The sequence below is a fragment of the Mizuhopecten yessoensis genome, unplaced genomic scaffold (genome assembly GCF_002113885.1).
Source record: "Mizuhopecten yessoensis strain PY_sf001 unplaced genomic scaffold, ASM211388v2 scaffold715849, whole genome shotgun sequence".
In the NCBI taxonomy this organism is placed as follows: Eukaryota; Metazoa; Mollusca; class Bivalvia; order Pectinida; family Pectinidae; genus Mizuhopecten; species Mizuhopecten yessoensis.
In genome coordinates this window covers 39,864-57,056 of record NW_018479822.1, presented here as the reverse complement: position 1 = coordinate 57,056, position 17,193 = coordinate 39,864, and the positions used below count along the sequence as shown (strand labels likewise).

General features: G+C 36.0%; 1 protein-coding gene across 1 annotated transcript; it reads left to right on the top strand.

Moving 5' to 3' along the window:
* Nucleotides 1-4,888: 4,888 nt before the first annotated feature.
* Nucleotides 4,889-17,165, top strand: LOC110441304 (TAR DNA-binding protein 43-like). The gene is made up of 4 exons (XM_021484417.1): nucleotides 4,889-5,283; nucleotides 5,964-6,142; nucleotides 7,021-7,161; nucleotides 9,831-17,165. Exons 1-4 carry the CDS (start codon nucleotides 5,046-5,048, stop codon nucleotides 10,629-10,631), a joined length of 1,359 nt encoding a protein of 452 aa, XP_021340092.1. The 5' UTR covers nucleotides 4,889-5,045; the 3' UTR covers nucleotides 10,632-17,165.
* The last annotated feature ends 28 nt before the right edge of the window (nucleotides 17,166-17,193 follow it).

Here is a 17,193-nt window from a genome sequence, read left to right as displayed (position 1 = left end):
CATAGAGGGGAGAGGTGACCTGAGGTAGCCACAGTACATAGAGGGAACAGTTAATATCTTGTAGCAACAGTACATAGAGGAGAGAGTTGACCTTAGGTAGTCGTAGTACATATATGGGAAAGGTGGCCTGAGGTACATAGAAGGGAGAGGTGACCTGAGATAGCCAGAGTACATAGAGGGGAGAGTTGACCTTAAGTAGTCACAGTACATAGAGGGGAAATGTGACCTGAGGTAGCCACAGCACATAGACGACGGGAGAGTTGACCTGAGGTAGTCACAGTACATAGAGGGGAAAGGTGACCTGAGATAGCCAGTGTACATAGAGGGGAGAAGTGACCTGAGGTTGCCACAGTACATAGAGGGGAGAGTTAGCCTGAGTTAGTCAAAGTACATAGAGGGGAGAGGTAATATGTGGTAGCCACAGTACAAAGACGGGAGAGGTGACCTGAGGTTGTCACAGTATATAGACGACGGGAGAGTTGACCTGAGAAGTCACAGTACATAGAGGGGAGAGGTGACCTGAGGTAGTCACAGTACAAAGAGGGAAGTGGTTACTTTAGGTAGCCACAGTACATAGAGGGAAGAGTTGACCTGAAGTAGCCACAGTACATAGAGGGGAGAGGTGACTTGAGGTAGCCACAGTACATAGAGGGGAGAAGTTACCTGAGGTAGCCACAGTACATAGAGGGGACAGTTAATATCTTGTAGCCACAGTACATAGAAGGTAGAGGTGACCTGAGGTAGTCACAGTACAAAGAGGGGAGGGGTTACTTTAGGTAGCCACAGTACATAGAGGGGAGAGGTGACCTGAGGTAGTCACAGTACAAAGAGGGGAGGGGTTACTTTAGGTAGCCACAGTACATAGAGGGGAGAGGTGACCTGAGGTAGTCACAGTACAAAGAGGGGAGGGGTTACTTTAGGTAGCCACAGTACATAGAGGGGAGAGGTGACCTGAGGTAGTCACAGTACAAAGAGGGGAGGGGTTACTTTAGGTAGCCACAGTACATAGAGGGGAGAGGTGACCTGAGGTAGCCACAGTACATAGAGGGGAGAGGTGACCTGAGGTAGCCACAGTACATAGAGGGGAGAGGTGACCTGAGGTAGCCACAGTACATAGAGGGGAGAGGTGACCTGAGGTAGCCACAGTACATAGAGGGGAGAGGTGACCTGAGGTAGCCACAGTACATAGAGGGGAGAGGTGACCTGAGGTAGCCACAGTACATAGAGGGGAGAGGTGACCTGAGGTAGCCACAGTACATAGAGGGGAGAGGTGACCTGAGGTAGCCACAGTACATAGAGGGGAGAGGTGACCTGAGGTAGCCACAGTACATAGAGGGGAGAGGTGACTTGAGGTAGCCACAGTACATAGAGGGGAGAGGTGACCTGAGGTATCCACAGTACATAGAGGGGACAGTTAATATCTTGTAGCCACAGTACATAGAGGGGAGAGGTGACCTGAGGTAGCCACAGTACATAGAGGGGAGAGGTGACCTGAGGTAGCCACAGTACATAAAGGGGAGAAGTTACCTGAGGTAGCCACAGTACATAGAGGAGAGAAGTTACCTGAGGCAGCCACAGTACATAGAAGGGAGAGGTGACTTGAGGTAGCCACAGTACATAGAGGGGAGAGGTGACCTGAGGTAGCCACAGTACATAGAGGGGAGAGGTGACCTGAGGTAGCCACAGTACATAGAGGGGAGAGGTGACCTGAGGTAGCCACAGTACATAGAGGGGAGAGGTGACCTGAGGTAGCCACAGTACATAGAGGGGAGAGGTGACCTGAGGTAGCCACAGTACATAGAGGGGAGAGGTGACCTGAGGTAGCCACAGTACATAGAGGGGAGAGGTGACTTGAGGTAGCCACAGTACATAGAGGGGAGAGGTGACCTGAGGTAGCCACAGTACATAGAGGGGAAAGGTGACTTGAGGTAGTCACAGTACAAAGAGGGGAGGGGTTATTTTAGGTAGCTACAGTACATAGAGGGGAGGGGTTACCTGAGGTAGCCACAGTACATAGAGGGGAGAGGTGACCTGAGGTAGCCACAGTACATAGAAGGGAGAGGTGACTTGAGGTAGCCACAGTACATAGAGGGGAGAGGTGACCTGAGGTATCCACAGTACATAGAGGGGACAGTTAATATCTTGTAGCCACAGTACATAGAGGGGAAAGGTGACCTGAGGTAGCCACAGTACATAGAGGGGAGAGGTGACCTGAGGTAACCACAGTACATAAAGGGGAGAAGTTACCTGAGGTAGCCACAGTACATAGAAGAGAGAAGTTACCTGAGGCAGCCACAGTACATAGAAGGGAGAGGTGACTTGAGGTAGCCACAGTACATAGAGGGGAGAGGTGACCTGAGGTAGCCACAGTACATAGAGGGGACAGTCAATATCTTGTAGCCACAGTACATAGAGGGGAGAGGTGACCTGAGGTAGTCACAGTACATAGAGGGGAGGGGTAACCTGAGGTAGCCACAGTACATAGAGGGGAGAGGTGACCTTAGGTAGTCACAGTACAAAGAGGGGAGGGGTTAGTTGAGGTAGCCACAGTACATAGAGGGGACAGTCAATATCTTGTAGCCACAGTACATAGAGGGGAGAGGTGCCCTGAGGTAGCTACAGTACATAGATGGGAGAGGTGACCTGAGGTAGCTACAGTACATCGAGGGGAGAGGTGACCTGAGGTAGCTACAGTACATCGAGGGGAGAGGTGACCTGAGGTAGCTACAGTACATAGATGGGAGAGGTGACCTGAGGTAGCTACAGTACATAGAGGGGAGAGGTAATATGTGGTAGCCACAGTATATAGATGGGAGAGGTGACTTGAGGTAGACACAGTATATAGATTGGAGAGTTGACTTGAGGTAGCCACAGTACATAGATTGGAGATCTAGAGTTGACTTGAGGTAGCCACAGTACATAGATGGTAGAGGTGACTTGAGGTAGCCACAGTACATAGAGGGGAAAGAGATGACCTGAGGTTGTCACAGTACATAGAGGATAGAGTTTGTTTAGGGCTGTGACAGAACATAGGGGGTGGGGGGTGATGTACGGTTGTCACAGTACAAAGAGGGGAGAGGGGATCTGATGTATCTATACACAAAATAGAAGAGATGCTATAAGGTAGCCACTGTACAAAGAGAGGAGAAATGCACTGAGATATCCATAGTAGATAGAGGGGGAGATTTCCTGATAGTGGCATGAGGTAGCGAAAGCACATCAAGAGGGTAGAAGTGATATCAGGTAGCTTCAGCACATACTTGGATGTGGTGACCTATGGCAATGTTTTGTAGGTTGCAGTGGACTTCGTATGTAGTGTTGAGAGTAAACCCGTCTACCTCGTGATGAACTAGCTATGACCCGTAAATTATGTCAGTTTTCATGGACTTTTTAGAATCATCAATACACTTACATTCGTTTTTGGTAATTTCGAAATTCAGTTTTCAAAATATGCACACCTGTTATACAAATATGTATATTTGTGAGTTAAATTACTTTGTGTTGATGAGTTACTAAAGTACCTGTGTGGTTAGCTGCGGCAACCGTAGCTTGTAGGCCCGATCGGGTTTTTTTGTTGTTGTTCTATGCTGTTTTATTTTGATACGTCATTCTTCTTCTTCTTTTCTTTTTCTTCTTTATAGTTTCACCAGATCTTCCTGGCATAGAAGATTACCTGGAGTGCGTGGGGGACGCAAAATTAGTTAAAAGAATTTCATTTTTTTTTTTTTGTTATTTTGGATTTAACATAAAACTATATACATAAGTAGTATTTTGTGTAGGAGAGGTGCGAGTACAGCTGGAGTCAGCTGATCTCTGAAGGTGTCTACAGTAGCACTGTCTACAATGGCTGCAGGGAGGGCATTCCGTTGGACTATGGTGCGCGGAAAGAAGGACTTTTAAGGGTGTCGTTTGTTGCGGATATATGTCTGAAGTTTTGTGGAACAGCAATGAGACGGTGGACAATTTCATAAAATACTACAAGTCGTGTTTCTAGACGACGTTCAGCTAGGAGTGGCCAATGGAGATTTTCTAACATTCCTGACACACTGCTTGTATTATGGAAGTTATTGCATACGTATCTAGCTGCACGTCGTTGAACCATATTTTTTTTTATGTTTATTACTTTAAGCATTATTAAGTTCTGAACACTGATATTTATTAAAATAAACCTATAGCTATTGATATACTATTTTAACATAAAGAATGTTCGGTGTTGAGCAGATATCATTGTATCATAATTGCATCGTTTAATTCTCTTTTTTTTTTTTACATAGAAACCGGAAGTAAATATTTCATGAAATCAATTAGCTAGTATACCACAGTCTTTTTGTATTTGTTTTTTTATTGAAAGATTCCTAAAGCCAATATTGCAGCTATAAAAAGAAAGAAAAATCCAACATTATATATAGCTACAAACTCTATACGGTATGCATTGTAGTGATCGTTATTTTAGTCTTTAGTTTTTTTGTAATCACAAGTTGCATAATGCATTTCTGTTCATGGATACAATGTTCAAATGTAAAATATTCCTGTTTTGGCATGTCTTTTTCAATGTCTGCGTTTTCAAAATATTTTTTAGTTTAACTAATAAAGAAAAAATTGCAAATATGCTGTTTAGAAAAAAATATCATAACATTAAATGATGCATTTTTTTTCCACGGCCGGTCCCAAGTACTAAACAATGCACTAGGTCTAGTAGATTTATGTAGGTCTGCATTTGACCAGACAGTCCATATGATGTTCAGCTACGGATAAGAATATATCAATACAAATGTAAATATAGCTAAACATGAATTTCAAAATAAAATCTTCTACGATTTCTGACGTTATCATTTCCCCTCTACCGGTCAAGGGGGAATAACTTCAATGTAAAACGTTAAAAATATAGGTCAACCGCAAGATGGCGTATCCATCGCAGAAATTGTCAACAGAAGCAGCCATCTTGGAACGCCGCGCACTTCATTTCGGGACTACGGCGGGATTCTCAAACTTGAGGACAGTTTTGAGCGATTTCATCTAGAATGTGTATGTAGTCCACAAGTAGAATGAGTCAGTATATCCAGGTAACCGAGGATGAAGGCGACGATCCAATGGAGGTTCCAAGCGAGGACGATGGAACTCTTCTGCTGTCAACACTAGCTGCTCAGTTCCCAGGGGCTTGTGGATTGAAATATAGAAATCCAGATTCGGGTGCTTTCAGAGGAATTAGATTGTCTGATGGACGTCTTTATCCACCTGATGGGAAATGGGGAAACAGGATGTTTATTGCTGTGTTTCCAAAAAGTAAGTAACTGCGTTTTCAAGGATTATATCTGAGTGGTTTTGATGACGCTTTGGGTTTTTTGCTGGAGCAGACGCCTTGGAATTTCACGTTGTTTTTGATATTTTTGTCTTGAAAACACTAAAAACATCGTTGCATTATGATTCTTTAATATTTCAAAAATATGCTTGCATAGACAAAGTTAGTCAAACTGCATTTAATCGTTTCAAATGCATGTGTTTGTTAGGCTAAAGTGAAACTGACAGCGAAATAAGTTTGACAGCTAAGGGCGATAACTCTAATTTTTTAAGCGGAAATAATTTACATGACACAAGGAAACTTAAACTGCGTGTATATTCATGAAGAGTATAATCTCAAATTACTGTCAATGAAGTAAAACAATGTTGAGTGACGTTTATAAGTCTTAAGTTGGCGTTCATTGTTCCTTGTTAAAAGGAAACTATTTGAAATCATATAATGAAACCATCAACTGATAGGGTTTGCTTTGAAACTAAGACAACCATGCTATTGATTGCTACAGGTTGTATTTACTTTTATTTAGCATCGTAGTTATTCTGAGCATTCGTTCAAGTTTTGTTTAATTAGTTAATGTAAATGTTTTTGAAGTATTTACACATTCTCTAGGAGTAGTTGGTTGATGCATTTATATACATGTAGGCATTTCCCTATTATTGTTTTTCAGCTGGAAATGAGTGTAAGCGTGTACGTGAAGAAAATCCTGTTATTGACAACACCATGATCAGGAGGAAACATGAAAAATCAAAATGCAGCGACCTCATAGTTCTGGGTTTACCCTGGAAGAGTACAGAAGAGGACCTCCGAAAGTATTTTTCAACTATTGGTGACCTACTGATGGTTCAGGTATACAATTAAGAAGTGGTGATTTTTATAAATAGGACTATTTGTAATGTGATGGTTTGTTTCACATCTTTCAAGGCATATTTATTTCATGTTATCCTCCAAAATGCTTAAAATCTTATTTACAATACTTTTTATCCTGTTATAAGTCATTTATGTTTAATTAATGGGAAAAAATATTTTTGTGTCCGTTGATTAATTCCTGTCTAACAAGTCAAATTGATATTTACAAAAATGTAAGCTCATAACTGAAGTGAAGTGGCTCTGCTACGAGCATACAGAACGATATTCATTTTGAGATATTTTGTGTGATATGTTAATTCTTGACTGAGTTATATAACATTTCATGATTTTTGCTATAGTAGTTGTACATGTGTTGTGGTATGATAAAGAAACTCATTATAAAATGAGAAGTCTTATACTTTACATTTAAGATAAATTATACCTTAATATTGCTTTGAATTGCCAATCAAAAATTGAACTGCTTTAACTCATCCACCCCTGAAGACAAATTTGAACTCTTCCAATTCAAAGGTTTAATTAGTTCATTGTGAAATTTCAGGGATGCATGAGTTAATAAGTTTTAACTGGCAAAATATTATAATAAGGATGAAATATACCAAATAAGTACAATTTCCACTGAGATTAGACAATCAGTACTTTAAAAAGCTCAAAATGATCACCCTGGGAAAGTATCCTCCCTTTAAAATGAAAATCAATGGCTGCAATGTTGGTTTAGATGTCCACCCAGTGAAACCCTTCAGTAAGGTGCTTATAGTTAACGTAAGGTTGGAAATGTGTACTTTAAATTTGTGTTGATGATAAAATATATTTTGTGTATAAAACTATGAAAATCAACAACAACTATTTCTTTCCTTCAGGTAAAAAAGGACACAAAAACTGGTCAGTCCAAAGGATTTGGATTCATACGATTTGCAGATTATGAATCACAACAAAAATGTATGGCAACGCGGCACCTGATAGAGGGAAGATGGTGTGATGTGAGAATACCAAACTCAAAGGTACGAGACCATACATTGGTAAAAGAGTAACAACTATGGTAGATTTTGCTTCAGACATGTATACATGCATACTTGATCTTAGGAAATGTAACTAACTTTTAACTTTTGCACCCTTTCTACTGTGAGGACATTAAATGCATCATGGTGTTGAATAGTTATGCACAGCTGAATTAAACAATGCTATATACTGGTAAACTTATGCCCAATCCATCTCTCGCCCTTCGCTGGTAACATCTGTATTGGCCCAGTGTTAATTACACCCTCCACATTTGATTACTATTTGTATTATTTTGTTTACTAATATTCCCTCTGATGATAAATCCGCCCTCAATGCAGAGGGTGTAAAAAGGCAAAAGTTATAAAACTTTCTGTATCTCACAAGTTTAAAATTGTGGTTATATTGTGTTTTATTCAAAAACCAATAATCATTTATATACTGTAAAAATAGAAGAAACATAGCACTTGAACATGTACTGAAATACAATGTATGCTTAAATAATGGCAAGATATAGTAGGTTTATCTCAAGTCTCAAAATGTGATCGATTTGGAAATTGAACAATAGTAAGTCAGAATTTACCTAACAAAAGCAACAATACTTGTGTACGAAACTTGTAGAAAAAAAAGAAGCAAAACAACTGAATTTTATATTGAAATACAATGTATGCACTTAATTATGGCAAATGTATATCATGTATAGGATGCAGAAAGATAATAAAAACATTAAAAAAAAAGGCAAAAGTTAAACGGGCGACAAAATTCTTTCAGTGTACAGTATTGTTTCTAATAGGAGAAAATTAAAAGGAATCTGTCAGCATATATATCTTTGTACCTGATTTATGTTGATAACAACAGACCGGTTGCTATCTCAACTCTATTTGTAATTTGAAGAGTTAACTTCATGTAAAGATATATATATACATGTATATGTATGTGAGGGTTGAAAGCTTGGTTTTGGGTGTACCCTTTCCTTTATATGATGTACGAAATGTATATGGATAATGAAACTTGCTCATCACAACTTGTAGGTCTTTTATCTATCAGGGGGAGACAATTTTGATGTCTGTGTTGTCAACAGTACATGTAAATTTTCTAATCTAACCATCTCCATCTCCTGATGATTTGCTGTTCATTTTCATAAATCTGACAGTTTCTTATTACATGCGTATGAAATATTACACCCCATAAAATACAATACATGTCAGTTATTTGTTTTGCTCATTTTTACTGCAGAATACAGGCTGATTCCCCAAGCTAAAAAGTGCCTAATTTTCACAAATTACCCAAAACTGAGGAATATAATCCTAATTTCAATACAAATAATGCTACATTCTCCCAAATCGTAAAGGAACAGGCTTTTGTAAAATTTAGGTAACAAAAACACTGCATGTATACCACCCTGTTACACCTCTGACATGACAAGAGTATCGTTAATTCATTGGGGTTTGACATTCTTTGGTGACCCTCTGGTGCCATTTCCAAAGGCTTTCTCTTATAGCAAAAAAACACCAAAAATTGAAACCGACTTTTAAAAAACTGTGCATTGCCAACACCTAATGAAATATTGGCATCAATTTTACATCTAGATCTGAGAAATACAAATTCACCAGAACCCATCTAGGCTAATTACATTCTCTAATTGAATCACATATATAGTAAATCAGTATGTTCAATAAAGTGAACCAGAGAATCAGGTAATTTTGTAATTAATTGTCTTTGAAAGTTTAGCTACTGCATGTGGTAGGAACTCTTCATCGTTTGTTAGTGGTCCCTATTATGACAATAAAGAGGCCAGGGTCAATGAGGTTTATAGGGGACTTGGCCTCTGGCTTCCACATAATGGATCTAACTCACCTCTATTCCTGCAGAGAGCCAGTAACTAACCAAACAACTAATATCACTTGTCATTTGTCAGGGAAAATCGAGATATCTGCTGTCAGTATCCCATGAAATACAAAAAAGACATTTCAAAAGAATGAGTTTCTGTTTTTTGTGTGATACATTAATGAAATTGACTGCATTTCCAATATATTTATATGATGTTAACATTATGATTGCAGATATACTGGTTTGACTTATACATCATTGATAGTATTATATATTTTTTGTTTGACAAATAATCTATTGAATTGCCTCCCTTTGGTTAAAAAATTTCAATCTTCTGATAAAGTTATATTTTCACTTTTTCATAAATTTTCTAACTTGAAAAATGTATTTAATAAAAGAGTGCTATGGTAAATGAAGGTAGTTAGAACTATATAAGTATTAAACTATTAAAAGATATGTATCCAACAATTCAAACTGAAAGTGAAACTGAAAGTACCTGTTTTAATACTTAGAAATTTCACATTTTGATTTTCTGAAAATGGAGAATAAAGATTTCTTAAAGCAGAATCTAACTTAACCCTTTTACCACTGTAGACCATAATGCACTCATCCAGATCAATGCATGGTAGAGTCTACTAAAGTTACATAGGGGTGAAAGGGTTAAGATAACTAAATCTATTGTGATATGTTTTTCTTAAGTTGTTCTGTAATTTTCTTAACTTATTTGAGCTATTATTTCTGTAGTTATCATATATCTTTTGTAACTGTTGGAGTTTAATTTTGATACATGTATATTATTATCTGTAAAAAGTTTGTATTCAATTAATTTTTTTCTTTATTACAGGAAGGAGCACAAAATGTTATGAACAGGAAGGTTTTTGTTGGAAGATGCACTGATGATATGACAGCTGAAGATTTGCGACAGTATTTTGGAAAATTTGGAGAGGTTGTTGATGTATTTATCCCCAAACCATTTAGAGCATTTGCGTTTGTAACTTTTGCCGACTCGGACGTATCCCAGGGCTTGTGTGGTGAGGATCACATAATCAAAGGAGCCAGTGTGCACATTAGTAGTGCTGCCCCAAAGAACTACGACCGACAGAACGACAAAAAAGCAATTACGCCAGGACATCCTGGATATGGACAGGGATATGCACATCACAGCTCATGGAGTCAGGGAGGGAGAAGCAACACTCAGGCCATGGCCAACCAGGGCAGTGCCATGGGGCATGGCAACATGCCTAATAACCTGAGTCTGGGTCCGATTCAGATCAGTCCTGCCATGCTGGCAGCAGCCCAGGCCATGTTGAGTGGTCAGGGGGGATGGGGCCCCATCGGTCTGGTCAGCCAGGGCAATAACACCGGGACTGGTATTGGAACCGGTGTTGGAGTCAATGTGGGTGGCGCCTCAACCCCAAATGCCCAGCCTACAGTGGAAACCTCAAGCCAAGCTAGTGCTCAGAGCTTTGGAAGTATCGGGAGCAACAGTCAGGCAGCGGCAGTAGCAGCCCCGGTCCCCACAGCCAGTAATAGTTTCCTGGGGTGGGGCAGTTCCCACTCCCAGGGCAGTGAACCAGGCAGCAGTCCGGGGGTGGGGGGATGGGGCACGCCTCAGAGTGGTAAGACAGGGGGTACATGGAACTAACTGGACACTTTTGAGGATAAAATGAAATGCATGTGGCAGAGGCATCTGGAGTTAATTGCAGTGAGCAAGTCTTGTTTGTGTGAAAGTCCATAAAAAACCTGTACATGATGTGTATTGTATTGTTGTGTAAAGGGTGTTGATATAAATAAGCAAATCAAGATGTGATTGTCTTTGTATGAAGTGTTCTTATTTAAACCACAAGGATTACCTAATAACCCAACTCCTCTTCAACTTCGATTCTTATTTAGGATTAAAAGTTCTTTTCAGTATTTTTTTTATATTTTTTGTACAATATGCTACAATTGATTTTGGTTTAAATTACTTTATTGATGAAAATTATGACTGGAATATTACTAAAAAATTACCTTTGCTCATGCACATAAATAGAATATTAATGAAAACAATTTACATTTGAAGTACATGTATTTCTACTATTGTTACAAGCACAATGTTTGAAATTTGTTTTTTTACCAGAGTATTTAAAATCGATACATATACAGAGCTTTCTATTCTGGCAAAATGTAGATGAAGTTACATACATGTTATGCACTGTTACTTTGTTAATGAGTTTTATCACAGCATGCTTTTTGTTAACGATACTTCCTTACATAAGTTATATTGATTACTAATACCACACTACCCGTGTATGCTGCTGTTTCTGAATATCTTTGAATATTTCTTTGAAATTCACCACTTGTTTGTTTTTATTTTTGTTACAATTTGTAATAAGTAAAGTTTGATAACATGTAAGGCTCTGTTTGTTGACAATGTTTTGTTTCGCTTGCAGTTACATGTTTTTTAAGTACACTGTACCTTAACAAATGACTTTTAAATCAACTTGTTTGAAAGGATTGATAAAGATCTTTATCCAATGACAGTTTGCTATAGGAAGTCAGAAGTAAATCAAATTTTCATCTGTACCTTTGTAAGTACATTGTATATGAAAATCAAATGAAGGTAAAGGATTTTTTAAGATGGTACCAGATTTACTGAACTTTTAGTGTTGTTTTTTCATGGTAAATGACTCTATATATGTATTTAATTGCAATCAGTATAAAGTTTTGACAAGTAAATTTAAATTAATCATGATTTTTTTTCTATCAAAATAACAGTTATGATGTAAATTAAATGTGTCGTGTTTCAAATATTCTCAGTACAGTTTTCAATCATGGGACAAAATTTAATAATTTTTGTAAATTGTATTTATCAAACATGTAGTTTTTCTTGTCAACTGCCTCAACTGAATTAAGGTCATAGTAATCATGATAAAATATTTCTCAACATTTTGTAAAGGATATCCAACAATATAGGAATTAAATGTGTTGAAGCCTTTCTAACATGTAATGTTACCCGATACAATTTAGAATCGTCAGAATCAGATTCGGTTATTGTTATGTTTGATATGGAAATATGGGTTTATTGCACATCAAAAATCCTTTTGTCAACTGCTTGAAATCTGAAACTTCACAATGCTTCCAAATTTTGTCGTTATTGTGATATTGATGTGAGTATATATAATCATGATGTCGTGAGGGTTGTTGATTTAGAGTGATGTGGTCCCAGTTCTTTACATTTCAAAACCTTTCATAGACAATGACTTTTTACCGTATATACAGTATCTTCTCTCCCATGGCACTTTCAGGTGATATACTTTTGAAACAAAAAAGCAGAGAATTAAAAATGAATTGAAAAAACTAAATTGAAAACCTGTAAAACATTATACTCAACAGTTTGAAAAAAAATGTGATTAATTTGGGGAATTATTTCTTAAATGTGGATTCAGGAAAGTGTTTTATTGTTATCTTTTTTTTGAAAATTTTAATTAAAAAATTAGTTTATGAATAATAATGCAGAAAGGATTTCAATAGATGTGGGAAGTTGTATTTATAAAATATCTTGATGATGACAGACCTGGAATGTCTGGTTGGATGAGTGAAATATGACCATATCACCTTAAATGACAGGAGAAGGGGAGACATGAAGTGGAAGTGAGGGTAACGTGGCTTGTTGGTTCACATCCTTGTGGATGCCTTTTGAAAGGGAAATACATGTATTGTAAAAATGTAGATAGTTTAGAAGAAGAAATTTGACTGATTGTTTATCAAGCCTGAAGATCAAGATGTGTTTGCTGGAATGTGTTAAGTTATTTAAAAGGACATTCATTTAATATCCGGCTGTGAAAACTGCCCGTATGGAATCATCGCAGAAATCATGAGATGTTTTATATAACTTGTTTACTAGTGAGGTAAAAATGAAGATGGGAATATGGAAAAAAACAACACTTTTTTAGTGTTGGAATTTTATATGCAGAATATATCGTACAACTCACAATAATTTATCAGAGTTGTTTCAAATGTTGGACATTGAATTAATTTTGATATGGTAGTTTATGATTGGTCATGATCATGAAGAATGGAAAATATGGATTTTATTTTTTTGCATCATTTTGTGACAATTTATAGGTGAAATCAGTGTTTTGATTTTTTTAAAGAGGGAGAAATATGGGTACATAAATTTTCTAAAATCTGAAGATTTTTCTTCACAAAATAATTGGCATATTAAGGGAGACCAATACATATACCATACATTGAATTCTGAGAGTAATTTGGTCAATGAAAGATGAAGGATATTATTAAGTCTGAAGTTTATGAGATCAATATGAGATCAGTATGTATATTTTCATTCTGAAAGTCAATTTTAGAAAGTGAAAGATAGCTTGTTTAGATACGTTAAAGTTATAATGTTGGTAGCATCGCATAAGAGTTCTCAAAAATCTACTTCAGGCGGCAACACATAGTACCACAATGGTTTCTGCTGATACTGTGTGGCCAGGGTTTGACTCCATGGTAAATGTAAGGTAATGATATTGGTCCTGGTTTGTGTATGACCTCATTCATTTGCATATATGTAAATAGAAACACCCTGATGGAGCCATTTCACATTAAGTCTTTCTTCAACTAAGAATCTTGTACAAATTTATGCAAACAATTAACCAAATAATTTGTAAAAGACAAAAAAATGAACGAATGAATTTAATGAAAGTTTAGGAAAAGATGGCAAAATATAATGTTGATGTGTTTTTGCTTTCGAACACTGTCTTTGAACTGTTCATGTTTCCGATGCCATGATGATTTTCTTAAAGAAATTAATGCTGATATTGTTTCATATTTATGTAAAAAAAAAAACAGCTGATGACATTGACAATGATGAGTAATGAAATTTGACAGTTTTAAATTGATGTTGACTATGATGCAAAATTGATACAAGAAAATTTCTTTGTTGAGAAAGACTATTTCACTATCTGCTTTTATATTAAGTGTGAATTTGTGGTAGATGTAGTTTGCATAAAGAATATTTGACTGTGTAGAAAGGTGAATTAGAGACGAAGAGTCTCTGTACATGTTATAAGGATATACTAAAAGGTGTGTCTGGATTACATAGACTTTGTATATATGTAAGACCTAGCTATTACTACTTAGGTGTGTAACTGTATACCCATCACTACATATACACGGCTAGATGTGTGGTTGATCTGTGCTCTAATTGAGGATGCATGTGTGTATGTGTAAAACAAATTCTGAATAACTGGTTATTTTTGCAAGTAGATGTACTATAGGTAAACATAGAACACTATCGAGTAAAAGTCATTAGACCGTATTTCAAAACTGAGGATGTAGCAGTAGTATTTTGACTAAACTTGCTATTAATTTCGGCATAAAAAATATTTAAGAAAATAACCAGTTATAAGGTTTGTGTATATATATTATATATTATAAACGTTGACTTGGTCTTCTCTGTTCCCTATATTATGTCAAGCCAAGATTTTACAATGTGAGTAAAGTCATCTGGTCTACACCTTTCTCTAGAATGTCTTGTGGCTGTAGCAAAATACTGTGTCAACAAATTTCTTAAGTAAATACAATATAACATTGTAATTGATTCAATTCAGATGCAGAAATAATTTGGAAACTTTTTAAAATTGTAAAATGAATATAATGAAAACTTTTTTGAATTTGCTAAATGAATGTAAGCCCTGAAAAACTGACTTGTCCTACATAATAGACTGTTAGATCTAACATGCATACATAGTTATCGTGCTATAGAAAACAAGCATTTTTTCTACCTGCTCTTTCTGTCCTTATTTCAGAAATATTTCTAAAGTCTTCTGCTATTCTTATGAACATATTTTCTTTCCTTATTACGATTTTTTCCCAACTTGTGTAAACCCCCGCAGGCACAGAAAAATCATACTGCAAAAAGAATACAACTGAGTACACAGAGCAGTACTTATAAAGGATAGCATAATCATTTCTTTCTGTAAAATATCTTTACTTATTTCCTTTTTTAATGAATTATTTTCTTCCAAAAGTAACAGCATTGCCATCAACAGCAATGTAACTAATGTTTTATTAGATTTGTCCTGTATTGGAGTATTTCACATGGTTTTAGAAGATGATAGTTTAGTTTTGAATGTAAGTGCACGATTGGTATAAATGGAACTTTAACTTCATTCAATAAGATCTACTTTTTATACAAGTGTTATAAATCAATATGTAGATTGAGAGTCTGTGTTTTACCTCTCGAGTTATCTCTCTTATTTTCTTTTTATGCATCTTTATTTCAATGACTTGGTTCTTGTACTGTTAAACAGGAACTGTATGCCTCATTATATTTTCGCCTACTTTCCACCTCTGAACAAGGTTGTTGGTTCAACACTGTTCAATATTTTTAATCTCTCAAACACCTTAATTTTAAATGGTTGGTTCATTTACTGTATAAGGAATATTTTCACCCTTTAAGGTTGAGATTTCCAACACCATGTTGTGTCTCAAGCAAAAAAAGTTTACATCTTTGTCCTAGGGTTACCATTCCCTTGATGTCACTATTAGAAGACCGGGAGTTTACCTACATTGCTAAAATTATGGTACATGCAATATTAATACTTTACAGCAAACTTGTGGGAAATGTTATGCTCTAATTCCTTGAAAAGGCCCGTCACCTTAAATTCTCTTATTATAAAGGAAATGTTACCATGAATGTAACAGGAAAATAAGTTTTCCATGCCTATATGCATTAAAAAAGTGTTGGAACTTTCAATCTTAATGAAGGCAAATTAATCAGGAACAAAATAAAATGTGTCGAATGATATCAGTAAAATCTTGAAAGGGAGGGCAGATTCAACCCATGGAATATAATGAAAGGTGCAAGGGCGAAAACTTAATGGGGCAAACATAATTACATTTTATAGTTACATTTTTTTTTAAAAGAATCTTGTTTTGGTTAATTTTAAGGATGGTTATAATAACAGTTTACCCATTTTTGACAATAATAATTTATAACAAAACAGTACCTAGGGTGTTTGAAAGATTTAGAGTAAAATTGCATAGAATTTATTTTTCAAATCACAGGTGAAAAGATCATATCATAAAGGATACTTGACAAGCAAAAATTGGTTAGGATCTACATTTGCTGTACTCAAGTTTATATCAGGTGTAATCTGCAAGCTTTGGGTGGTAGATTTTGTTTGAGAACAAACTCGTAACATTTGATATATTTCCTAATAAGTTGTTGTAAGTTAGTAATCTGGTTTATCTGATAGTCTGTACACTAAAGAAAAAATAGCACTTTGTACCAGATGCATGCATTGTCTTCTCCCTTTTGATAAAAGAAAATGTAAAATGCACAATTATCCAAAATTAACTAGTGATAATCGAAGTATTGAAACCTAATTCAGTTAACAGATAAGCTAAAATAAGTACCTTGATTGTTAGCAAACAACTTACAAAAAAGTTCTCATGCTCGACACAGTAACACTTATTTAGATTAAGATTTAATACTGGTGGGCTTATACAATTACAACATCTTAATTTTATCATCAGTTCTCTTATTAATTGAGCTTTGTAGCTCTTAATTAAGTATTCCTTAAAAACAAGCTTCTTATCTTAAACTAAATTCTATTTTAGCATGTTTCCTTTTCCTTTTCTTTGGATTTTTTTAAGTAGATAAAAGTTATATTTAAAGGCAGTTGAAACTATGTGCAGTTATTGAAATGTGTATAAAACAAAATTAGATATATTTATTTACTAGATGACTAGATTATCAATTCTAATATGCATGATTATGATCACTAATTAAATACAACCACCATGCAAATAGTTTTAATGGTTCTGTAATTCTACTAACAGCAGAGGGATTGGTTTTAACTTGTAACCAGCAAACTGAATTGTATATATATATATTTGTATCTGGTTACTGATATGAAATACTGGATGAACTGTTTTATTTGCATCTTTATAATTTCATGGAGATCTTTATTATAATAAGTTAAGCTTAAACAGATTTTTAGATTCCGAATAAATTTTAACACTTTACGCGAAACAGTTATTTATTCTGTATTAATAGGAAACTGATTGGACAATGACGTAGCTAATTTATTTACCAAAGTATACATGTGGAATGAATTTTATGATGCATAAAAGTTTTCATCTATTATACCAAGCTTCAGAATTGACGAATAAAATTAGACAAAAAGTTTGTATGTTTTTGTTTTGTCTTAAGCTTA